Genomic DNA, 20,102 nt, shown 5'->3' with positions numbered 1-20,102 from the left:
GCTCAAGAAAGCCATTGCTTCACCAACAGCTCTGAGATTGAGAAGTAAACGCTCACTTCAACTCATAATAGGCATCGCTCCACCACTAAGAAGTAAACCCTCACTTCGACTCATGATAGGCATTGCTCCACCGTTTTGGAAGGCTCTAATGGCCTTCCAGTGCAGGAGAGAGTGGGGGCACGTCCACGATGAGATGCCCTAGGGGAGCTCATCCCCTTGCACCACATCTTTTCAGTTGTTCCCCAAAGTTAGGGTGGGTAGCAGTGCTGTGTTTCTATCTCTTATTCTTGGCTTAGTATATGATTTCAGGTTGTGTTTGTGCATTTGGTGGGGCTACTGTGTTAAAAAACACTGGGAAAAGTCCGTTCAGATGAAGAAAGAGAAGTTTCCCAGAATCCCAAGTTACCCGTTTTGCCTATGTCCTCCTCTAACTTTGGGATCATGTGATCATGACCGGGAGCTGACTCTGCCCCTCAGCCCTTTGAAAAAGGTATTTTTCCCGCCGATTTTTCCAAAAATTCTAGCGCGCGACCCGCACGACGCAGAGAGGTGAGAGTAGTCTCAAAATGACCCCCATCCACGACTCTATGTGCACAAGAACGATAGCTTAAAAATCAACCCAGTTATCCCCGATTATTTTCCTCAATGCAATCCTATGGGTGAAAAGTCGAAAACCGCCGTTTGAGCCGCGCTGTCCCTGTTTGTTGACCCGATTTGTAAAAAATTCTAGCACGCGACCTGCACAACGCAGAGAGGTGAGAGTAGTCTCAAAATGACCCCCATCCACGACTCTCTGTGCACAAGAATTTTCAGAACGATAGCTTAAAAATCAAACCAGTTATCCCCGATTGTTTTCCGCAATGCAATCCTATGGGCGAAATGTTTCAAGATGGCGATCGGAGCGCTCCGCCTGAATTAGGAGCTCCGAAAAATGGCCGCTTCTCTTCGCCTTGCTTCTAGGGGTCCGCGGTCTGCTTCTACTCTGCCTCTGGGTAAGGCGGAGCAGGCCAATCCGCTACTGCTTCTCCGCTCCTAATCGGAGCGGAGCACATGCCTACTTTTTCCCACCCAGGCTAGGAAAATCCTGGATAGAGTGAAGAGGAGCAAAGTGTTCTGAGCCAGCTCAAATCCACCCACTGTGCATCCTCCTGAACTGGGGGAGGTCTGGGGCAGATGAAGCCAGGTAGATTCGTAACATGGGCAAGGGGAACTTTGTTGTGCATGGGCCTTCTCTGACTGGGCAAAGTGCTGTGGGTGCTCCATTCTTCACTTCAGCCACACACAAAATTGCATCATTAGGGCAAGATCCCAACAGTTGTCAGTGTACTTCAATTCCACTATAAAGCAGTAGTGTGGCTCCTCTCTTTTATATACTGGTGTTATACCACTTTCATAGTGCTATATTGTTAAAGGAAATAGTTTTTGGTAGAAATGAGTGAATTTTGCAACAATAGTCTGTTCGGGGGGATTGAGGCTGCCATGTTTCATATGTATAGGTGTAGCAGTAATTGTGAAAGAGCAGTTTTTACATTTTGGTATCCCCCAAAATGATACATTATCCCCCCTTTTGAAAATGACAGACAGTGCCAAGAAAGCCCCAAGTAAGAAACTTGCATTCTTTTAGAGTCTAAAACTGATGCTTTTAAGGATGTGAGGATTGCCCCTCCCCAAAAAAACATTCAAAGCTACCTACCCTGTCACTGGAAAGTATCCTTAGTAGGCATATTGGGAGCACTAAGAACTACAGCTACAGAGATTCCCGGCACATAGGTGCTGTTGCAGATGCTTTTGATAATGTCCTTTATGAAGACCTCTGTCAAATGTAGTCCCTGGTAGCATTTTACAGGGTTTATGGCATGCATGATATTTCTGTGGTACATTCTAGGACAACCTTCCCAAACCTGATGCCTTCTGGAAGGGACTACAACTCCCATCAGCCCAACCCAGTCAAGAATTGTGTGAGGTATAGTCCAGAGCATCTGAACAACCTCACTTTGGCATATGAGAGTTCCAAATCAGTGGTCTCTATGGGCCTTGCTAGACGAGGCGTTAGAGCACTTTGAGGCCCGGTTTCCCTGCTTTGCGTCCACATGATGCAAAGGGGAATCCAGGCCCAGGCCGAACCGAAGCCTCCCTTAACGCGCCATAAGCAGTCGCTTATGGTGTGCCTTTTCTGCAGCCCCGGCCTGAGGCCGGGGCTGCGGAACGTCTAGCAAGGTCCGTGGCATTTTGCGGCTACTCACTTACTTGCGAGTAGCCGGGAAAAGCCACAGACTTGGCACAGCAGCGCTGCCCATTGGGGCAGGGGGGAAAGGCTGGACCCGGCAGGAGGGGGGGAGAGCAGGCATCAGGGATGGCAAGGGGGAAGGGCGGGTGAGAGAGACATCGGCGGGCGCCGCTGCCCGGGCAATGCCCGGCATGGGGGGGAGCGCCGCCGCCCGGACAAGCGGCGCTGCCAGGGCAATGCTCGGCATGGGGGGGTGCGCCGCCGCCCAGACAAGCAGCGCTGCCAGGGCAAGGCCTGGCATGGGGGGGCCTTTGTGTGTGTTTTTAAAATGGACTTACCTGGTCCACAGTCTTCGGGCCGCACGTGGCCCCTTTAAACTTAGAAAAAATGGCGGACGCTGCAGGGATCCCGATGTCCCTGCGCGTCCTGCATCTGAAAGCTGGGGCGGCGCGCGCTAACGGCGTGCGCCGGCCTGGTCTAGCAAGGCCCTATATCACAGTGTCTCCCCATGGGTGTCATTGCCAAGTAATGGGGAGGAATGGAAAAGGGAAAAGAGGCAGTGAATGGTTTGGAGCTTACATGGGGAATGTTCTGCGCTCAATGTGGTGTGAGAGGATGACAATAAAAAATGGTCTTGCAATATTTATTTATTGATTTTATTTAAGAACATTTATAGAATCATAGAATCCTGCCCTGTATCATTAAGACCTCAGGGCAGCATACGGATAAATGCATACAGTAGTAAACAACAAGGATACACAGCTAAAAACAAATTAAACTATAAACCAAGTTAAAACTATATATAATATAAAAGCAGTAAAAACTATTAAAACAGTTAAAACAATGTGCCATCTTTAACCATTAAAGGCTTTGTTAAAAAAAGCCACATCTTTACTTGATGCCAGAATAATGTCAGAGTTGGTGCCAGTCAGGCTTACAAGGGGAGGGCATAACCCTGTTGGGGTGCCACAACAGAGAACGTCCTCTCCCATGTCCCACTGTAGCATATGACTTGCATTGGTAGGACGTGGAGTAGAGCTCCTCCAACAGATCTCAAGTCCTGGGCTGACATATATAAAGAGAGGCGCTCCCTCAAGTATCGAGGTCCCAAGCCGTTTAGGGCTTTAAACGTCATTACCAACACCTTGAATTCTGATCAGAAGTGTATAGGAAGCGAGTGCAATTCCTATAAAACTGGTGTTATGTGGTCTCTGTAAGATATACCTGCCAGCAGTCTAGCTGCTGCATTCTGCGCTAGCTGCAACTTCTGAGTCACCTTCAAGGGCAGCCCCACGTAGAGTGAATTGCAGTAGTCTAATCAGGAAGTTACCAATGCATGCACTACTGTGGCTAGGTTCTCCCTGTCCAGGAAAGGCCATAGCTGGCGAATTGGAATGAAATTTGGCACATTCATTCAAGACACAAATGTACATTTCATATCCTTACCCCCTTTTTCTCTTGCCAATGGGGTGTTTATCTGAAAAGAAGGCTCTCAAACACTGTGCTTCATTGATTCAAGTTAGTCTGGACTGGGTTGAACTCCAAATGTTAAACCCTATCAAAATAATTTTATTGAACCACATCTTTGGCCTGGCAAACAACAGCAGAATGATAGGTTATTACTAGTTCCTATTCTGAAAAGTTGCTAGGTATATATATCTGCTATATATGAAGATACATGCATTGTTATAAGTTTACACTTTACTCATTATGATTCGTAATGTCATTAGTGTATCTGCCCACTCAGGTGATTATTCTATGTGATCTGCTTGTATGTAGAGCTCCCAGTGGGGATAATCTGGGACAATAAAACATAGGAATAAAATTGTTTCTTTCTATGATTGTGCTTAGGAAATGACTAGTGCATCAGAGGAATCAGGCTTGTGTGACCTCCACAGTTTCAGTAAGTACAGGAGTATCTTGTCTTGAAAACTGGCGTGACTCCTCCTGAAGGCGTGTACGGTCCATATTTCTTGAAGTAAATTGTTCTAAGATGATACTGTTTTGCAGACATTTTATATTATTATTGCATAAAAGGCAGGAGCCACACTACTTCTTCATAGCAGTATTGAAGTGCGCTGACCACTATTGGGGTCCTTTGACACATACCATATACCACTTTCATACCACTCTATCCTGCTTGATGTGGCTCCTGCCTTTTATATACTGCTGTCATAGTGGAATATCCTGCTTGGTGTAGATGAGCCCTGTATTATAGTGATTATTTAAAAATAATAGATATAAAAATCTTATATTCACTTATCTGGGAGTAAGCCTGAATGAGCACAAAAGAACTTTCTTCTGATTGGAGATGTATTGGATTGCACTATAAACAGTCGAGGCTGGTGGGATTTAGAACCAGACAGAATGTGAAAGGAGCTCTCCAAGATGATGAACCCATTGTGAGTATAGGGTTCAGCACCTTGGATAGCTCCTTCAAGAATAGTGGTTGTTCCTGACTAAAATCCAAAATGGAATCACAGCCCAACTAAAATTGGAGCCACCTGACTCCACTTACTATAAAGCTTCTGCTATTGTAATACAAAGCCCTAAATTTAGCACTGAAGAGTCCCTTTCCCTTCCGGCCACCTTTGGAGACTCCCTTGGAGGTAGCATTCAGAGGAAGGCATGGTCTCTATGTCTTGAAGGAGGCAGTTGTGCAACCACTCATGAAAAAAAGTCCTCCCTGGACCCAGAGATCTGAGCAAATTATTATCCAGTCATAAATATTCCCTTCCTAGATAAGATGCTCAAGAGTGTAGTGGCCTCTCTGCTACAAGTACTCTCAAATGAAACTGAATACTTGGATTAATTCCTATTTAGCTTCATGCCCTGTGTTGGGAAGGAATTGGCCTTGGTTGCCCTGATGGATAACCTTCTTCAGGACAAGGGCAAGAAGAGTTTGACCCTGTTACTCCTTGATCTCTCAGCAGCTATTGATGACAGTATCCTCTTTGACCGACTCTGTGGGTTGGGAGTTGGAGGCACTGTTTTACAGTGGTTTGTCTCTTACTTGTGGGGTTGGTTCCAGAGAAATCATTAGGCGACTATGCCTCAGCCCATTGGCATCTGAACTATGGAGTTTAATGTCCATATGAAGGAGTGGTGATCTGAACATCTATTTCTCTGTGACATTTGAATCCATGCATATTCTCAACTGGTGCTTGGATTCACTTATGGCTTACATGAGGACTAATAAACTGAAGCTGAATCCTGATAAGATAGAGACATTAGGGGTCAATAGTTCCAAGGTCAGAAATTGGGCCATTTGCTTCTTCTGGATTGTCCTGCACTCCCTCTGAAGGAGCAGGCATGTAGTTTGGGGGTGATCCTGGATCCATCTTTGTCTCCAGAGGCCCAGGTGACCTCTGTGGTCCAAATTGCCCATTACTAACTTCAGTTGGTGCACTGACTATACCTGTTCCTGGATATGGAGAGCCTAGCTACACTAATCTATGCCCCGGTAACCTTTTGATTAGACTCAGCAGCTTCCTCTTCTAGACCAACTCCATTTGTGGGGGAAAGTGCTTATCTCTGATCAGTGATATACTTTCACCTGTTTTTTTTTAAATCAGTGCTAAGAAGAAAGGCCCTGTCTCCAAATAGCTGCTGATTGGAAATGAGATTTTCCCTCCCAGAGAGAAGAACTAGGGTCAGGCCAAGACCAAGATGCTGCCAAGTTGTATCACTCCCATAGGATGGATGTTCTCCATTGCTGGTATAGGTTTTTTATGCATTCCACTGAAACAGTAAAATTGAGCTTATTAGCAATATTACTTAAAGCCAAGCTATCGTTGCAATCTAAATACATTGAATAATTTTATTTCCCTTTCCTCTCCTCCCCCACTGATTCTAATTTTAGTACATTGGATTAGATTGAAACTTAGTCATATGTAGACCGTGGAGACTGATGGGTCCTATTTTGGTGGAGTGGTGAATCTGCTCTGAGTTTCAATAGAAGTCTAAAGAAGCAATCTAAGATGCTGAGAGATAGGCCATGGCTAGACCAGGCCTATATCCTGGGATTGTCCTGGGATCATCCCTGTGCATTCAAATGACACACAGGGGATCCCGGAAGCAGGCAGGGATGACCCCTCCATTTGCCTGGGATAATACTTAGGTCTAGCTAAGGCCATAGATTCTTGAATATATTCTTTAGAATATAAAAATGGGGCCTGCCAGCATCCACTGTATGTAGAGTCTGACTAAGTCTACACGCCGGCTACTATATTTCTTAAGGGTTGTGAAAATAAATAACATGACATGCAGATATTAACTCTCACACACTCACCAAAAACAATTTGAAAATAAAAGCATTTCTATTGTTAAGGCTTCTCTCCACGCCACCTGCTTTTACTATTTTTATACCCTTCACATTTTTCCAGATCAGTGAAAAGGGGTAAACAGATAGTGAGAAAGTCATCTGACCTTCTAGAATTTCTCTGTTCACAAATTTAAAACATGTGTTTGTCCAAATTGCTAATTTCCCAAATTTTCCTTTCTAGAATGCAGACCAAGAAAGAAAATATTCTGCAAAACAGCACAGCACCAGATAATTTTATTCTTCTGGGTCTTTCCGATGACCCCAAACTACAAAGTTTATTATTTGCTGCTTTTCTGGTGATCTATATTCTCACTCTGGCTGGGAATCTTCTCATCATTCTCCTTACACTGACTGACTCTTCTCTTTGCACACCAATGTATTTCTTCCTCAGAAATCTGTCCTTCCTGGAGATCTGTTATACCTCAGTCAATGTCCCTAAGATGCTTAACAACATCCTTTCTGGTAGTCAATCCATCTCCTTTATTGGTTGTGCCCTGCAGACCTATTTTACATTCTTCCTGGGTGGGTCAGAGTGTTTTCTCTTGGCCTCAATGGCCTATGACCGCTATGTTGCCATTTGTAAGCCTCTGCACTACCCTGTCCTGATGAGCCGAAAAGTGTACACAAGTCTAGCTGTGGCATCTTGGTTAAGTGGGTTTTTTATGTCCTTTGGCCATACCAGCATGGTGTTTACTCTGCCCTTTTGTGACTCCAATGTGATCAACCATTTCTTTTGTGACATCCCCCCATTACTGAAATTGGCTTGTGGGGATACTACGAGGACTGAAATTGCTGTCTTTACTGTGGCCATGGTTTTTGTGACTTTTCCTTTTATCCTGATCTTGATGTCTTATGCCGGCATCATTGCTGCCATTCTGAAAATCTCCTCCTCTGAAGGCCGGAAGAAGACCTTCTCCACCTGCTCTTCACACCTTATTGTGGTGACCTTATTCTTTGGTTCTGCTTGCATTATGTATTTAAAGCCGAATTCTACTTATTCTCCAAACACAGATAAATATCTCTCTCTGTTTTACACGGTTGTTGGTCCCATTTTAAACCCTGTGATATACAGCTTGCGGAATAAAGAGGTGAAATATGCCTTTATGAGAATTTGGGAGAAAAAATGTTTTGGATGATTAAACAACATAGGCATAGTTAGTGAGATCCAAACTGAATGTGATACTTGTACCTATTTATTTCTAAAGACTGTAAATATTTCTGGCAAGAGGGATTTGTCTAATAAATGGGGAAGCATGAGTCACCTAATGCTTGAATGAGATTTGCTTCGAAAGGGATTGACTTGCAAATATTGTTTCTGAAAGAAATTGACTTGGAAACAAGTTGAGCTTGCAAAAATGAAGAGTTGAATGACACCTTCAAGAAAATCTAGGAGAGAAAATTCTTTGGATGTTCAAAGGAAACGGGAGTAGTCTGGGATAGGGGGAGATTAAAACAAATTTATAAAAATAAAACAAAGGCAAGTACAGAATTCAAGTAACAAAGAAAAGGGAGTCAAAAACCTATAACACTGAAGTAGAATAAAGAAAAGTGTCCAGCATTTAAATTAAAATAGTTTAAACAAATGGTCACAGTAACACCGAAAGCCTCTTGAAACCCTGTCCCTCCTTTCCCCAAACCCCAGAGGTCCCTTCAGAAAATGCAAACTCCAAATTCCAGTTTTCTTCTTCAGTCAGGCCTGACAAAGCACAGATCCTTCATTCCCTCAGGAAGAGATGGTTCATTAATTCACAGTAAGTACTCGCTGTCTTTCTTTTTTTAGATCTGCAACTTCTGGCCTTCTACTGTCTCCTGTGCTTATTCTCTATTTTGTTATTCTCTATTTTGTCAGCAATCCTCGTAGATTCGTCACCTGAGCTTAGATGCAAAGATAAGTTGAGGTAATGGAAGTTCATGGAAGGGAATAATTATTTCTTGATTCATTAACAGTCCCACTCTATTCTGGACCCCCCAGATCATTTTTTCAGAAATTACAGGTGGCTCACTGTGGTTTGGAGAAGGGAGGGAAGAGGACTAGAAAACATTCCTTCCAAGAACTTACATTGACTTATCAGAGGATCCACGGCTCTTTGACCAAAGGGAAATGAAGTATTTTGCATTAGCCTTAAGCTTTAGAATTACTGTCTTGGATGGGGCAAATTAATTCATTGGATGGGATTCTCAGATGTAACAAGATGAGTTTATACAGGTTTTATTTTTATTTTTTAATGGACATGATGTGGAAGATTCCAATTAGAAATTTTCTTATACCCCAACTATGCTGCAGCCATGCACAATTTTCTGATACCTCTGTAGTCACTTGCGAAGGATATGGGAAGGGTCTCAGGGTCCTGCTGTGAGAAAGGCAACTGCAGTTGCTCCAAATGAGGCTTGGATCGTAAAATACATTTATATACAATTTCTTTGTTTGTTTATTTATTTATTTCATTTCTATATTGCTCAATAGCTGAAGCTCTCTGGGTGGTTCACAAAAATTAAAACCACTAGTACAGTATAAAATATAACAGAAAAGCTTAAAACAATATAAAACCACAATACAAAGTTACAGCCAGAATAATAATAATAAAAAACATCAATGCAGAAGTTAAAATACAGATTTAAAATGCAGATTTAAAACAGCAGAGTAAAAAGGCTAGGATAGTAAATTGCTAAAATACTGAGAAAATAAAAAGGTCTTCACCTGGTGCCGTGAAGAGTACAACATAGGTTCTAGCCAGGGTGCCACAACAGAAAAGGCCCTCCTACTAGTAGCCATCTGCCTCCATTCCTTCGGGAAATTCATTCCTATATATGTCTACTCAGAAGTAAGCCCCATTGAGTTTAACAGGACTTGCCCCCAGATAAGTGGATATAGAATTGCAGCTTTAAGGAAGTTTGTTGAAAGAAGGTTTTGCACCATAGCAACCTGGTTCATACCCATCCACCATTGTCATGGTCCCCCAGGAGCCACACTAAGCAGGAAAGTTCGCACCATGATAGCCCCCAAGTTGTGCTTTAGCCATGCCAAGTTTGAATCAGATCTGTTCATCTCTTGTTTTTTAGGATTTTTTTTATTCCCCCCCAAACCATCCCCTTATAAATACAGACACACACACACACTATCTTTCTGATTCTGAATTAATTCAGCCCTGTAAATGTATAGAGGGAGCTTTTCTCCTAGGGATGAATAGTTCTGCTTCAAACTTGGTATGTAAGAGCTATCATAGTGCCAAGTTTCATTTCATTATCTTTAAAAATGACAGCAGTTTCTTTTTGTAAAACAAACAAACAAACCTCAAACTTTAAATGCTCCTAAAAATCAAGAGATGAACAGATCTATTTCAAACATGGTAGAGCTAAAGCCCTATGCAATATTTATCATAATGCCGTGTTTCATCCCTTTATCTTTAAAAATGACAGATGTAAGCATTTTTGTTATTTCCCATAGGCTATAATGAAGCAGCTGACACTGTCAAACTTTGACTGCTGCCAAATTTTAAAAATTCCTAAAAATTAAGGGATGAATGGATCCATTTAAAACATAGCATGACTAAAGCCCTACATAAGAGCTCTGATGGTGCCATCATCTCTTTATTTTTAGAAATGATGGAGCTGTAAGCATTTTGGTTAATTTCCATTGACTACAGTAGAGTGGTTATCCGAAAATGGAGCAGTTCTCTGAAGGATAATCTGGCGGTGTGGAGAGACAGAGCTGCTCCAAAGATCAAAGTGAAGAAGCACCTCATCAGAGCTCCACTCCAAATTTTGGAGAAGAGCAGACCTGCTCTGCATACCCCTAGTAGTTAGTAGCAGTAAACCTGTAGTCATGGGTAAGGAAAAAGCAATACTCCCACTGCAGGATTCATTTCAGCACCAACTTAAGCCATGGCTTTGTAACAAAGCCTTTGAGGGTTAAATTCACCAAGCCTAAACATTGTTTCAATAGTTTTTAATTGATTTGTTTAAATTCTATACTCATTTTAGCTTAGTAATGGTTTAATTTGTTTTTAGCTGTGTATATTTATTGATTTTATTGTTTGTATGATTTTACCTGTATGCTGCCCAGAAAGCCTTGTGATATAAGGTATTATTATTATTATTATTATTATTATTATTATTATTATTATTATTATTACTATTATTAATAATGTTCTTCATGGTTTTAATTTTTGTGAACTGCCCAGAGAGCTTCTGCTATTGGGCGGTATAAAAATGTAATAAATAAAATAAAATAAATCTCTACCATGCCCCCCATTCCTTGCCTTTTTCTCTGCTAAAAAGCTGAAAACCTCTCCTCATACAGGAATTCCTCTGGTGACTTGGTAATTTTTGCCCTTTTCTGCAGCTCCTCCAGCTCTACAATATTCTTTTTTAGATATGGTGACCGGTCCTAGACAGTATTAGAAAATAATTCATAAGCACTCAAGAGCAAAAGAAATTCTATCAGCATGATAACAGCCTACATTTAAAGTACAACATGGCAGCTTTGTACATTATAATGGAGGCCACATCATCATGGCTCCCTCTCAAAAAGGCCCCTTTACGGCCCCTCTTTAACAGGGCAATAGAGGTCTTGGAGCTAGTGTGGAAAGTATTGGAGGTTTCAGGGTGGGTGGCTCAAGTTACACTGCTGAGTAAGTTAACTTCACTCTGATTGACAATACAAATAAAATGGTGATTTTTTTCACCAGCACAATTCCTTTCTCTGAGAAATTAATCTGCTGAGTGTCATTAATTTGTCAGTGGGAAGACTACATACCTGCCTACCGGAATCTATCTGGATTCCCAAAAACGTCAAGTTTGATGCTGGGCCCTCGGGTTTTTTGCTACAAAAAGAAAGTTATCTAAATAATGAGTTGAGTTGGAGGTACCCAAGCGGCTTCTCCAAGCCCACTCCAGGAAGGAGCTGAACTTCTCAACGACAAAGCATGACACTGAACAGCCCATTGGTAAATGTCTATCAACATAATACTTCCCCTGAAAGGCGAACCGGAGTAAATCGAAGTCTCCAGGTTGTACTTGAAGAAGGCAGAAGGCAGATTTAATATTGCACTTCCCTGTTAATGCTCCCTTGCCACAGCGCCCCACCATCCATATGGTGCTGTTGAAGGAGGCATAATAGATAGTACATGTTTCCTGTGGGATGAAATAGTTTACAGTTCCACCTCGTGGGTATGATAGATTGTGGATTAAGTGGTATTCTCCTGGGGTTTTCTTGGGCACAATCCCCAAGGGCGATACCCTAAAACAAGGCAGTGGCAACTTCAGGAAGGGGCCCAAGATCCTTTCCGCTTTCACCTCTTTGTTTATCTTATCCACACACACACACACACCTGGTTAAATTTGGGTATGGAGGTCTGGTTGCTAGCAAGGCTGTGTTCACGTACTCCCTGGTAAGGTATCCTAAAACCTAATAAGAAACCGTTAAACAAAAAATCCTACATCCTCCTGGTGTGGGTATATGCGCAGGAGAGATGCCAGAGTACTCAGCTTAATTGGGCTGGAGCCCTTTTGGCAGAGGGCCCAGAGCTTTAGGTTTTTTGGCCTGGCATGGGCTCACAGAATCCTTTGGTTCCCTTGAATCTGGGACATCCAGTGAATGGATGTGTGCCCCCACAGAGGGAGCATCCTTTCAGAATCTGTGTGGATTCCTCACACACATGCCTCTGGAGCTGTATTCCCTGCACAGGAGGGTTTGAACCTTCTTCCAGGTGGGTCCATGTGGTGGTGTGGTCTCTCCTGGATGAGCAAGGATATGGCCACTATCCGCCCTGTCCCCAGTAATGGGTCTAGCAGGGGTCATAAACTGCATCCAGAGCTCCTGATCCCTTATGTCCCATTGCAGCTCTGGGTAGAAGGCAGCCTTGAACCTGAATGCCTCATCGTACCCCAGCTAGGCCGCCCCTGCTTATTCTGCATAGCACTGAAATATTATATTCAAATATTTTACCAGCACAACTCCTTTCTCTGGCTGTTTCTATTGTACCCTGTGCAACATCTGGATGCACAGGGGTGATCCTGGGTATCAGCTCAGGCTAACCCTTTGTGTAGCAAAGCCCTTAGTTTATGTAGTTAAAAGATGAGGGCTATATATCAGCTCCAGTACTAAAGGCAGCAGCCTTCTGAATATCAAGTGCTGGGGAATTATTATTATTATTATTATTATTATTATTATTATTATTATTATTTATTTATATAGCACCATCAATGTACATGGTGCTGTACAGAGTAAAACAGTAAATAGCAAGACTCTGCCGCATAGGCTGAGGATGTTATTGGACTTGCATCCTGCTTGTTATCCTCTCATATGAGGGAAATAAATTCAACACATTGAATTAAATGGTCATTCAAACAATTATTCTACTCCAAGTAATTTTTTACTACAGTAACCACTTTACAATACAATGCTACTACCACATGTGTAATATTTCATTACATATCCATGATATTCAACACCTGTGTAGCATTTCCTCTTATAACATTTGCATTTAGTATTCAATCATAAACAAATATACAAAAAATCAGACCCATCAACATTCAAACACATTTAACACTTGAATCTAAATCATTCATTATAACAAGACCAAAATTATTTGTTAACAAGGTTCATGCTATTCCTTGTTTCAAAATATCTTCTTCCAAAACGCTGGTCTTTGTACTCTGTAAGACATAATAATACCAAATAACCATATTTGTTTAAAGTTACTCCACAGTAACAGTTCTTATTTACAGTCCTTTTTCTTCTTACCAGTTCACAAGATAAGGACATCACAAATTACTTTTTATTCAAATAAACTTACCGCCAACAGGCAGTGGAAAGCTGACAAAAATTTTCTTTATAAAGTTTTTCAACATGAGAACATCTTCCGGAATTTTATCTATACAGTATACAAAAGGCTAAATTAGCTATACTTCAACTAAATCCACATTGGACAATGCCGTTATACATTATTTATATATTATTTAACATTACAGGAAGTTAACACAAAACTAAGACCTTGCATACATACCAAAAACAGTCAACAGTCTTTCGCTTAATCACACTGACTATCTGTTCCTCAGCTGGCATAGAACAGCATTTGCTCAGTTAATTAAATAATGAATCACAGACTGGATCTCTCAACAGAGACTTCAGATCCTAAAGTGAAATCCACCATTCAAACCTAAGTTGCCAAGAAAGAAGAAAAATCCAAAGTGGAATTTAGACCCTGTGGGGCCACTGTATTCAAACTAAATATCCATTGAGCCTCTTTTCTAAGTAAAATATCATCATAACATTGTCAATTATACTTGTGTGCATAAACTCTCTCTATTACCAGAAACCTAAAATCATTACATCCATGTACTTTCTACATAAAATGTTGCACAAGGGGTGCCTCCACAATTTGATGTTTAATCTTGGATCTATGTTCCAATATTTTTGTCCTCACTGCACGTGTCGTTTTACCAATGTAAATAAGGCCACATGGACACATGATCAAATAAATTACCCTTTTTGTTGCACAGTTCAAAAAATGATCCAAATCAAAATGGCAATGATCCATAGGATGTACAAAAGTTTTCGTTTCCAAAGCCAATGCACACCCAGAACATCCTCCACATTTAAAATGTCCAAAAATAGAATCCACTCTCCTTGTGGGAAGATTTTAGTATGCAGAGACACAGAAAAAGACAGTGAAGATAGCCAGAAACCACAGAACACTTGAGTTCTTCAATAACATTTACTGTGGCTTAACTTAGTTTGCTAAAAATATATTTACTATATTTTTATACTTCTGTGGCAAACCTAAAAATGTAGATAATGGAAATCCTATACCGGAAAGTTTCTACAAGACTCTATGGAGATTTTCCCTATAGATTCTGGGTTAAATTGACTGAGTTAAATTGAAAAGACCCATACTGGAGAATGAGAATATGTCATTAGCAATCCTCAACCTAGCACTCAGCCATGAAAGTGTTGGTGTGCATGGGATTTCCCCAGAAGGAACTGCTTTTTTCCACCCAGGCTAGGAAAATCCTGGATAGAGTGAAGAGGAACAAAGTGTTCTGAGCCAGCTCAACTTCACCCACTGTGCATCCTCCTGAACTGGGGAAGGTCTGGGGCAGATGAAGCCAGGTAGACTCGTAACATGGGCAAGGGGAACTTTGTTGTGCATGGGCCTTCTCTGACCGGGCAAAGTGCTATGGATGCTCCATTCTTCACTTCAGCCACACACAAAATTGCATCATTAGGGCAAGATCCCAACAGTTGTCAGTGTACTTCAATTCCACTATAAAGCAGTAGTGTGGCTCCTGTCTTTTATATACTGGTGTTATACCACTTTCATAGTGCTATATCATGCTTGATGTAGATTAGGCCAAAGTCAGACAGAGTATTTCTGTTTTCTCTAGTTTAGCTGTTTTATTCTGTTTAGCTGGTTTAGTAATAGAAAATGATTGTTGAAGGTGAGAGCCATAAAGCCTTTACATAGAAATAAAGAAGTATATACATTCAGTAAAGGTGTACAATGACCACAGGTTCAATTCAAACCTTGATTTAATACTTAGAAATTGCCCAATTCTGCCAAGACCAGTTCGGAGGCTATCTACTTTTTATCAGATGGACTATTATGGGAAATTAAAGAAGATACGCACACATGTGCACACACACACACACACACACACACACACACACACAAACACACACACACACACACACACACTATTAGTCAGAATCAGATGATAATTGCAGGCATAGTAGCTACTTATAAGAATGGTACGCCTGCCAAAATAAAAAAAAATATGTGCAGGGGGTGTTATGCTTTAAGATTTTATTTTGTTGCTGCTGCTGTTCTTAAAGGAAATAGTTTTTGGTAGAAATGAGTGAATTTTGCAACAATAGTCTGTTCGGGGGGGCCTGAGGCTGCCATGTTTCATATGTATAGGTATAGCAGTATTTGTGAAAGAGCAGTTTTTACAATTTAGGGGTATCCCCAAAAATTATACATTATCCCCCCTATATTCCTTGTGGACCTTTCTTTTGAAAATGACAGAAAGTATAGAGAAAGCCCCAAGTAAGAAACCTGCATTCTTTTAGAGTCTAAAACTGATGCTTTTAAGGATGTGAGGATTGCCCCCCCCCCAAAAAAAAACCATTCAAAGCTACCTGTCCTGTCGCTGGAAAGTATCCGTAGTAGGCATATTGGGAGCACTAAGAACTACAGCTACAGAGATTCCCGGCACATAGGGTGCTGTTGCAGATGCTTTTGATAATGTCCTTTATGAAGACCTCTGTCAAATGTAGTCCCTGGAAGCATTTTACAGGGTTTATGGCATGCATGATATTTCTGTGGTACATTCTAGGACAACCTTCCCAAACCTGATGCCTTTTGGAAGGGACTACAACTCCCATCAGCCCAGCCCAGTCAAGAATTGAGTGAGGTATAGTCCACAGCATCTGAACAACCTCACCTTAGGAAAGTTTGTTCTAGGGCATATGGGAGTTCCAAATCAGTGATCTCTATATCACAGTGTCTCCCCATGGATGTCATTGCCAAGTAATGGGGAGGAATGGAAAAGGGAAAAGAGGCAGTGAATGGTTTGGAGCTTACATTTGGAATGTTCTGCTCTCCATGTGATGTGAGAGGATGACAATAAAAAAATGGTCTTGCAATATTTATTTATTGATTTTATTTAAGAACATTTATATCATTAAGATCACAGGGCAGCATACAGATAAATGCATACAGTAGTAAACGACAAATATACACAGCTAAAAACAAATTAAACCATAAACCAAGTTAAAACTATATATAATATAAAAGCAGTAAAAACAATTAAAACATCTTTAACTATTAAAGGCTTTGTTAAAAAAACCCACATCTTTACTTGATGCCAGAATAATGTCAGAGTTGGTGCCAGTCAGGCTTACAAGGGGAGGGCATAACTCTGTTGGGGTGCCACAACAGAGAACGTCCTCTCCCATGTCCCACCGTAGCATATGACTTGCATTGGTAGGATGTGGAGTAGAGCTCCTCCAACAGATCTCAAGTCTTGGGCGGACATATATAAGGAGAGGCGCTCCCTCAAGTATCGAGGTCCCAAGCCATTTAGGGCTTTAAACGTCATTACCAACACCTTGAATTCTGACCAGACGTGTATAGGAAGCCAGTGCAATTCCTTTAAGCCTGCTGTTATGTGGTCTCTGTAAGATATAACTGCCAGCAATCTAGCTGCTGCATTCTGCACTAGCAGCAACTTCTGAGTCATCTTCAAGGGCAGCCCCACGTAGAGTGAATTGCAGTAGTCTAATCAGGAAGTTACCAATGCATGCACTACTGTGGCTAGGTTCTCCCTGTCCAGGAAAGGCCATAGCTGGCGAATTGGAATGAAATTTGGCACATTCATTCGAGAAACAAATGTACATTTCATATCCTTAACCCCTTTTTCTCTTGCCAATGGGGTGTTTATCTGAAAAGAAGGCTCTCAAACACTGTGCTTCATTGATTCAAGTTAGTCTGGACTTGGTTGAACTCCAAATGTTAAACCCTATCAGAATAATTTTATTGAACCACATCTTTGGCCTGACAAACAACAGCAGAATGATAAGTTATTACTAGTTCCTATTCTGAAAAGTTGCTAGGTATATATATCTGCTATATATGAAGATACATGCATTGTTATAAGTTTACACTTTACTCATTATGATTCGTAATGTCATTAGTGTATCTGCCCACTCAGGTGATTATTCTTTGTGATCTGCTTGTATGTAGAGCTCCCAGTGGGGATAATCTGGGACCATAAAACATAGGAATAAAATTGTTTCTTTCTATGATTGTGCTTAGGAAATGACTAGTGCAGCAGAGGAGTTGGGCTTGTGTGACCTCCACAGTTTCAGTAAGTACAGGAGTATCTTGTTTTGAAGACTGGTGTGACTCCTCCTGAAGGAGTGCACTGTCCATATTTCTTGAAGTAAATTGTTCTAAGATGATACTGTTTTGCAGACATTTTATATTATTATTGCATAAAAGGCAGGAGCCACACAACTTCTTCATAGCAGTATTGAAGTGCGCTGACCACTATTGGGGTCCTTTGACATATACCACTTTCATACCACTATATCCTGCTTGGTGTGGCTCCTACATTTTATATACTGCAGTCATAGTGGAATATCCTGCTTGGTGTAGATGAGCCCTGTATTACAGTGATTATTTTAAAATAATAGATATAAAAATTTTATATTCCCTTATCTTGCCTGAATGAACACAATAGAACTTTCTTCTGATTGGAGATGTATTGAATTGCACTATAAACTGTCGAGGCTGGTGGATCTGGTTTAGGTGGGACTTTGATTTCATTCTGGGATTAAGAACCAGACAGAATGTGAATGTTCATCTATCCAAGATGATGAACCCATTGTGGGTATAGGGTTCAGCACCTTGGATAGCTCCTTCAAGAATAGTGGTTGTTCCTGACTAAAATCCAAAATGGAATCACAGCCCAACTAAAATTGGAGCCACCTGACTCCACTTACTATAAAGCTTCTGCTATTGTAATACAAAGCCCTAAATTTAGCACTGAAGAGTCCCTTTCCGTTCTGGCCACCTTTGGAGACTCCCTTGGAGGTAGCATTCAGAGGAAGGCATGGTCTCTGTCTTGAAGGAGGCAGTTGTGCAACCACTCATGAAAAAAAGTCCTCCCTGGACCCAGAGATCTGAGCAAATTATTATCCAGTCATAAATATTCCCTTCCTAGATAAGATGCTTAAGAGAGTAGTGGCCTCTCAGCTACAAGTACTCTCGAATAAAACTGAATACTTGGATTAATTCCTATTTAGCTTCATGCCCTGTGTTGGGAAGGAATTGGCCTTGGTTGCCCTGATGGATAACCTTCTTCAGGACAAGGGCAAGAAGAGTTTGACCCTGTTACTCCTTGATCTCTCAGCAGCTTTCGGTACTATTGATGACAGTATCCTCTTTGACCGACTCTGTGGGTTGGGAGTTGGATGCACTGTTTTACAGTGGTTTGTCTCTTACTTGTGGGGTTGGTTCCAGAGAAATCATTAGGCGACTATGCCTCAGCCCATTGGCATCTGAACTCTGGAGTTTAATGTCCATATGAAGGAGTGGTGATCTGAATAACTATTTCTCTGTGACATTTGAATCCGTGCATATTCTGAACTGGTGCTTGGATTCACTTATGGCTTAGATGAGGACTAATAAACTGAAGCTGAATCCTGATAAGATAGAGACATTAGGGGTCAATAGTTCCAAGATCCAGAAATCGGGCCATTTGCTTCTTCTGGATTGTCCTGCACTCCCTCTGAAGGAGCAGGTATGTAGTTTGGGGGTGATCCTGGATCCATCTTTGTCTCCAGAGGCCCAGGTGACCTCTGTGGTCCAAATTGCCCATTACTAACTTCAGTTGGTGCACTGACTATACCTGTTCCTGGATATGGAGAGCCTAGCTACTCTAATCTATGCCCCGGTAACCTTTTGATAAGACTCAGCAGCTTCCTCTTCTAGACCAACTCCATTTGTGGGGGAAAGTGCTTATCTCTGATCAGTGATATACTTTCACCTGATTATTTTTTTTAAAATCAGTGCTAAGAAGAAAGGCCCTGTCTCCAAATAGCTACTGATTGGAAATGAGATTTTCCATCCCAGAGAGAAGAACTAGGGTCAGGCCAAGACCAAGATGCTGCCAAGTTGTATCACTCCCATAGGATGGATGTTCTCCATTGCTGGTATAGGTTTTTTATGCATTCCACTGAAAAAGTAAAATTGAGCTTATTAGCAATATTACTTAAAGCCAAGCTATTGTTGCAATCTAAATACATTGAATAATTTTTTCCCCTTTCCTCTCCTCCCCCACTGATTCTAATTTTAGTACATTGGATTAGATTGAAACTTAGTCATATGTAGATCGTGGAGGCTGATGGGTCCTATTTTGGTGGAGTGGTGAATCTGCTCTGAGTTTCAATAGAAGTCTAAAGAAGCAATCTAAGATGCTGAGAGATAGGCCATGGCTAGACCAGGCCTATATCCTGGGATTGTCCTGGGATCATCCCTGTGCATTCAAATGACACACAGGGGATCCCGGAAGCAGGCAGGGATGACCCCTCCATTTGCCTGGGATAATACTTAGGTCTAGCTAAGGCCATAGATTCTTGAATATATTCTTTAGAATTCTGACTTGTTCTGACTGAAAAACAGAGCAGTTTCTCTGCCCCATTGAAATAGGGCCTGCCAGCATCCACTGTATGTAGAGTCTGACTAAGTCTATATGCAGGCTACTATATTTCTTAAGGGTTGTGAAAATAAATAACATGACATGCAGATATTAACTCTCACACACTCACCAAAAACGATTTGAAAATGAAAACATTTGTATTGTTAAGGCTTCTCTCCACGCCACCTGCTTTTACTATTTTTATCCCCTTCACATTTTTCCAGATCACTGAAAAGGGGAAAACAGATAATGAGAAAGTCATCTGACCTTCTAGAATTTCTCTGTTCACAAATTTAAAACATGTGTTTGTCCAAATTGCTAATTTTGCAAATTTTCCTTTCAGGA

The 20,102-nt window shown here is 41.4% G+C and overlaps 1 protein-coding gene across 1 annotated transcript; it reads left to right on the top strand.

The window, feature by feature from the left end:
• Nucleotides 1–3,234: 3,234 nt before the first annotated feature.
• Nucleotides 3,235–7,991, top strand: LOC134406728 (olfactory receptor 10A2-like). Its single transcript, XM_063138258.1, has 3 exons — nucleotides 3,235–3,323; nucleotides 6,769–7,655; nucleotides 7,933–7,991. The coding sequence occupies exons 1-3, from the start codon at nucleotides 3,235–3,237 to the stop codon at nucleotides 7,989–7,991; spliced, it is 1,035 nt and encodes a 344-aa protein (XP_062994328.1).
• The last annotated feature ends 12,111 nt before the right edge of the window (nucleotides 7,992–20,102 follow it).

The sequence above is a fragment of the Elgaria multicarinata genome, chromosome 11, assembly GCF_023053635.1.
Source record: "Elgaria multicarinata webbii isolate HBS135686 ecotype San Diego chromosome 11, rElgMul1.1.pri, whole genome shotgun sequence".
NCBI classification, from domain to species: Eukaryota; Metazoa; Chordata; class Lepidosauria; order Squamata; family Anguidae; genus Elgaria; species Elgaria multicarinata.
The sequence above is the reverse complement of the archived record's forward strand: the minus strand, read 5'-3'. Positions and strand labels throughout refer to the sequence as shown.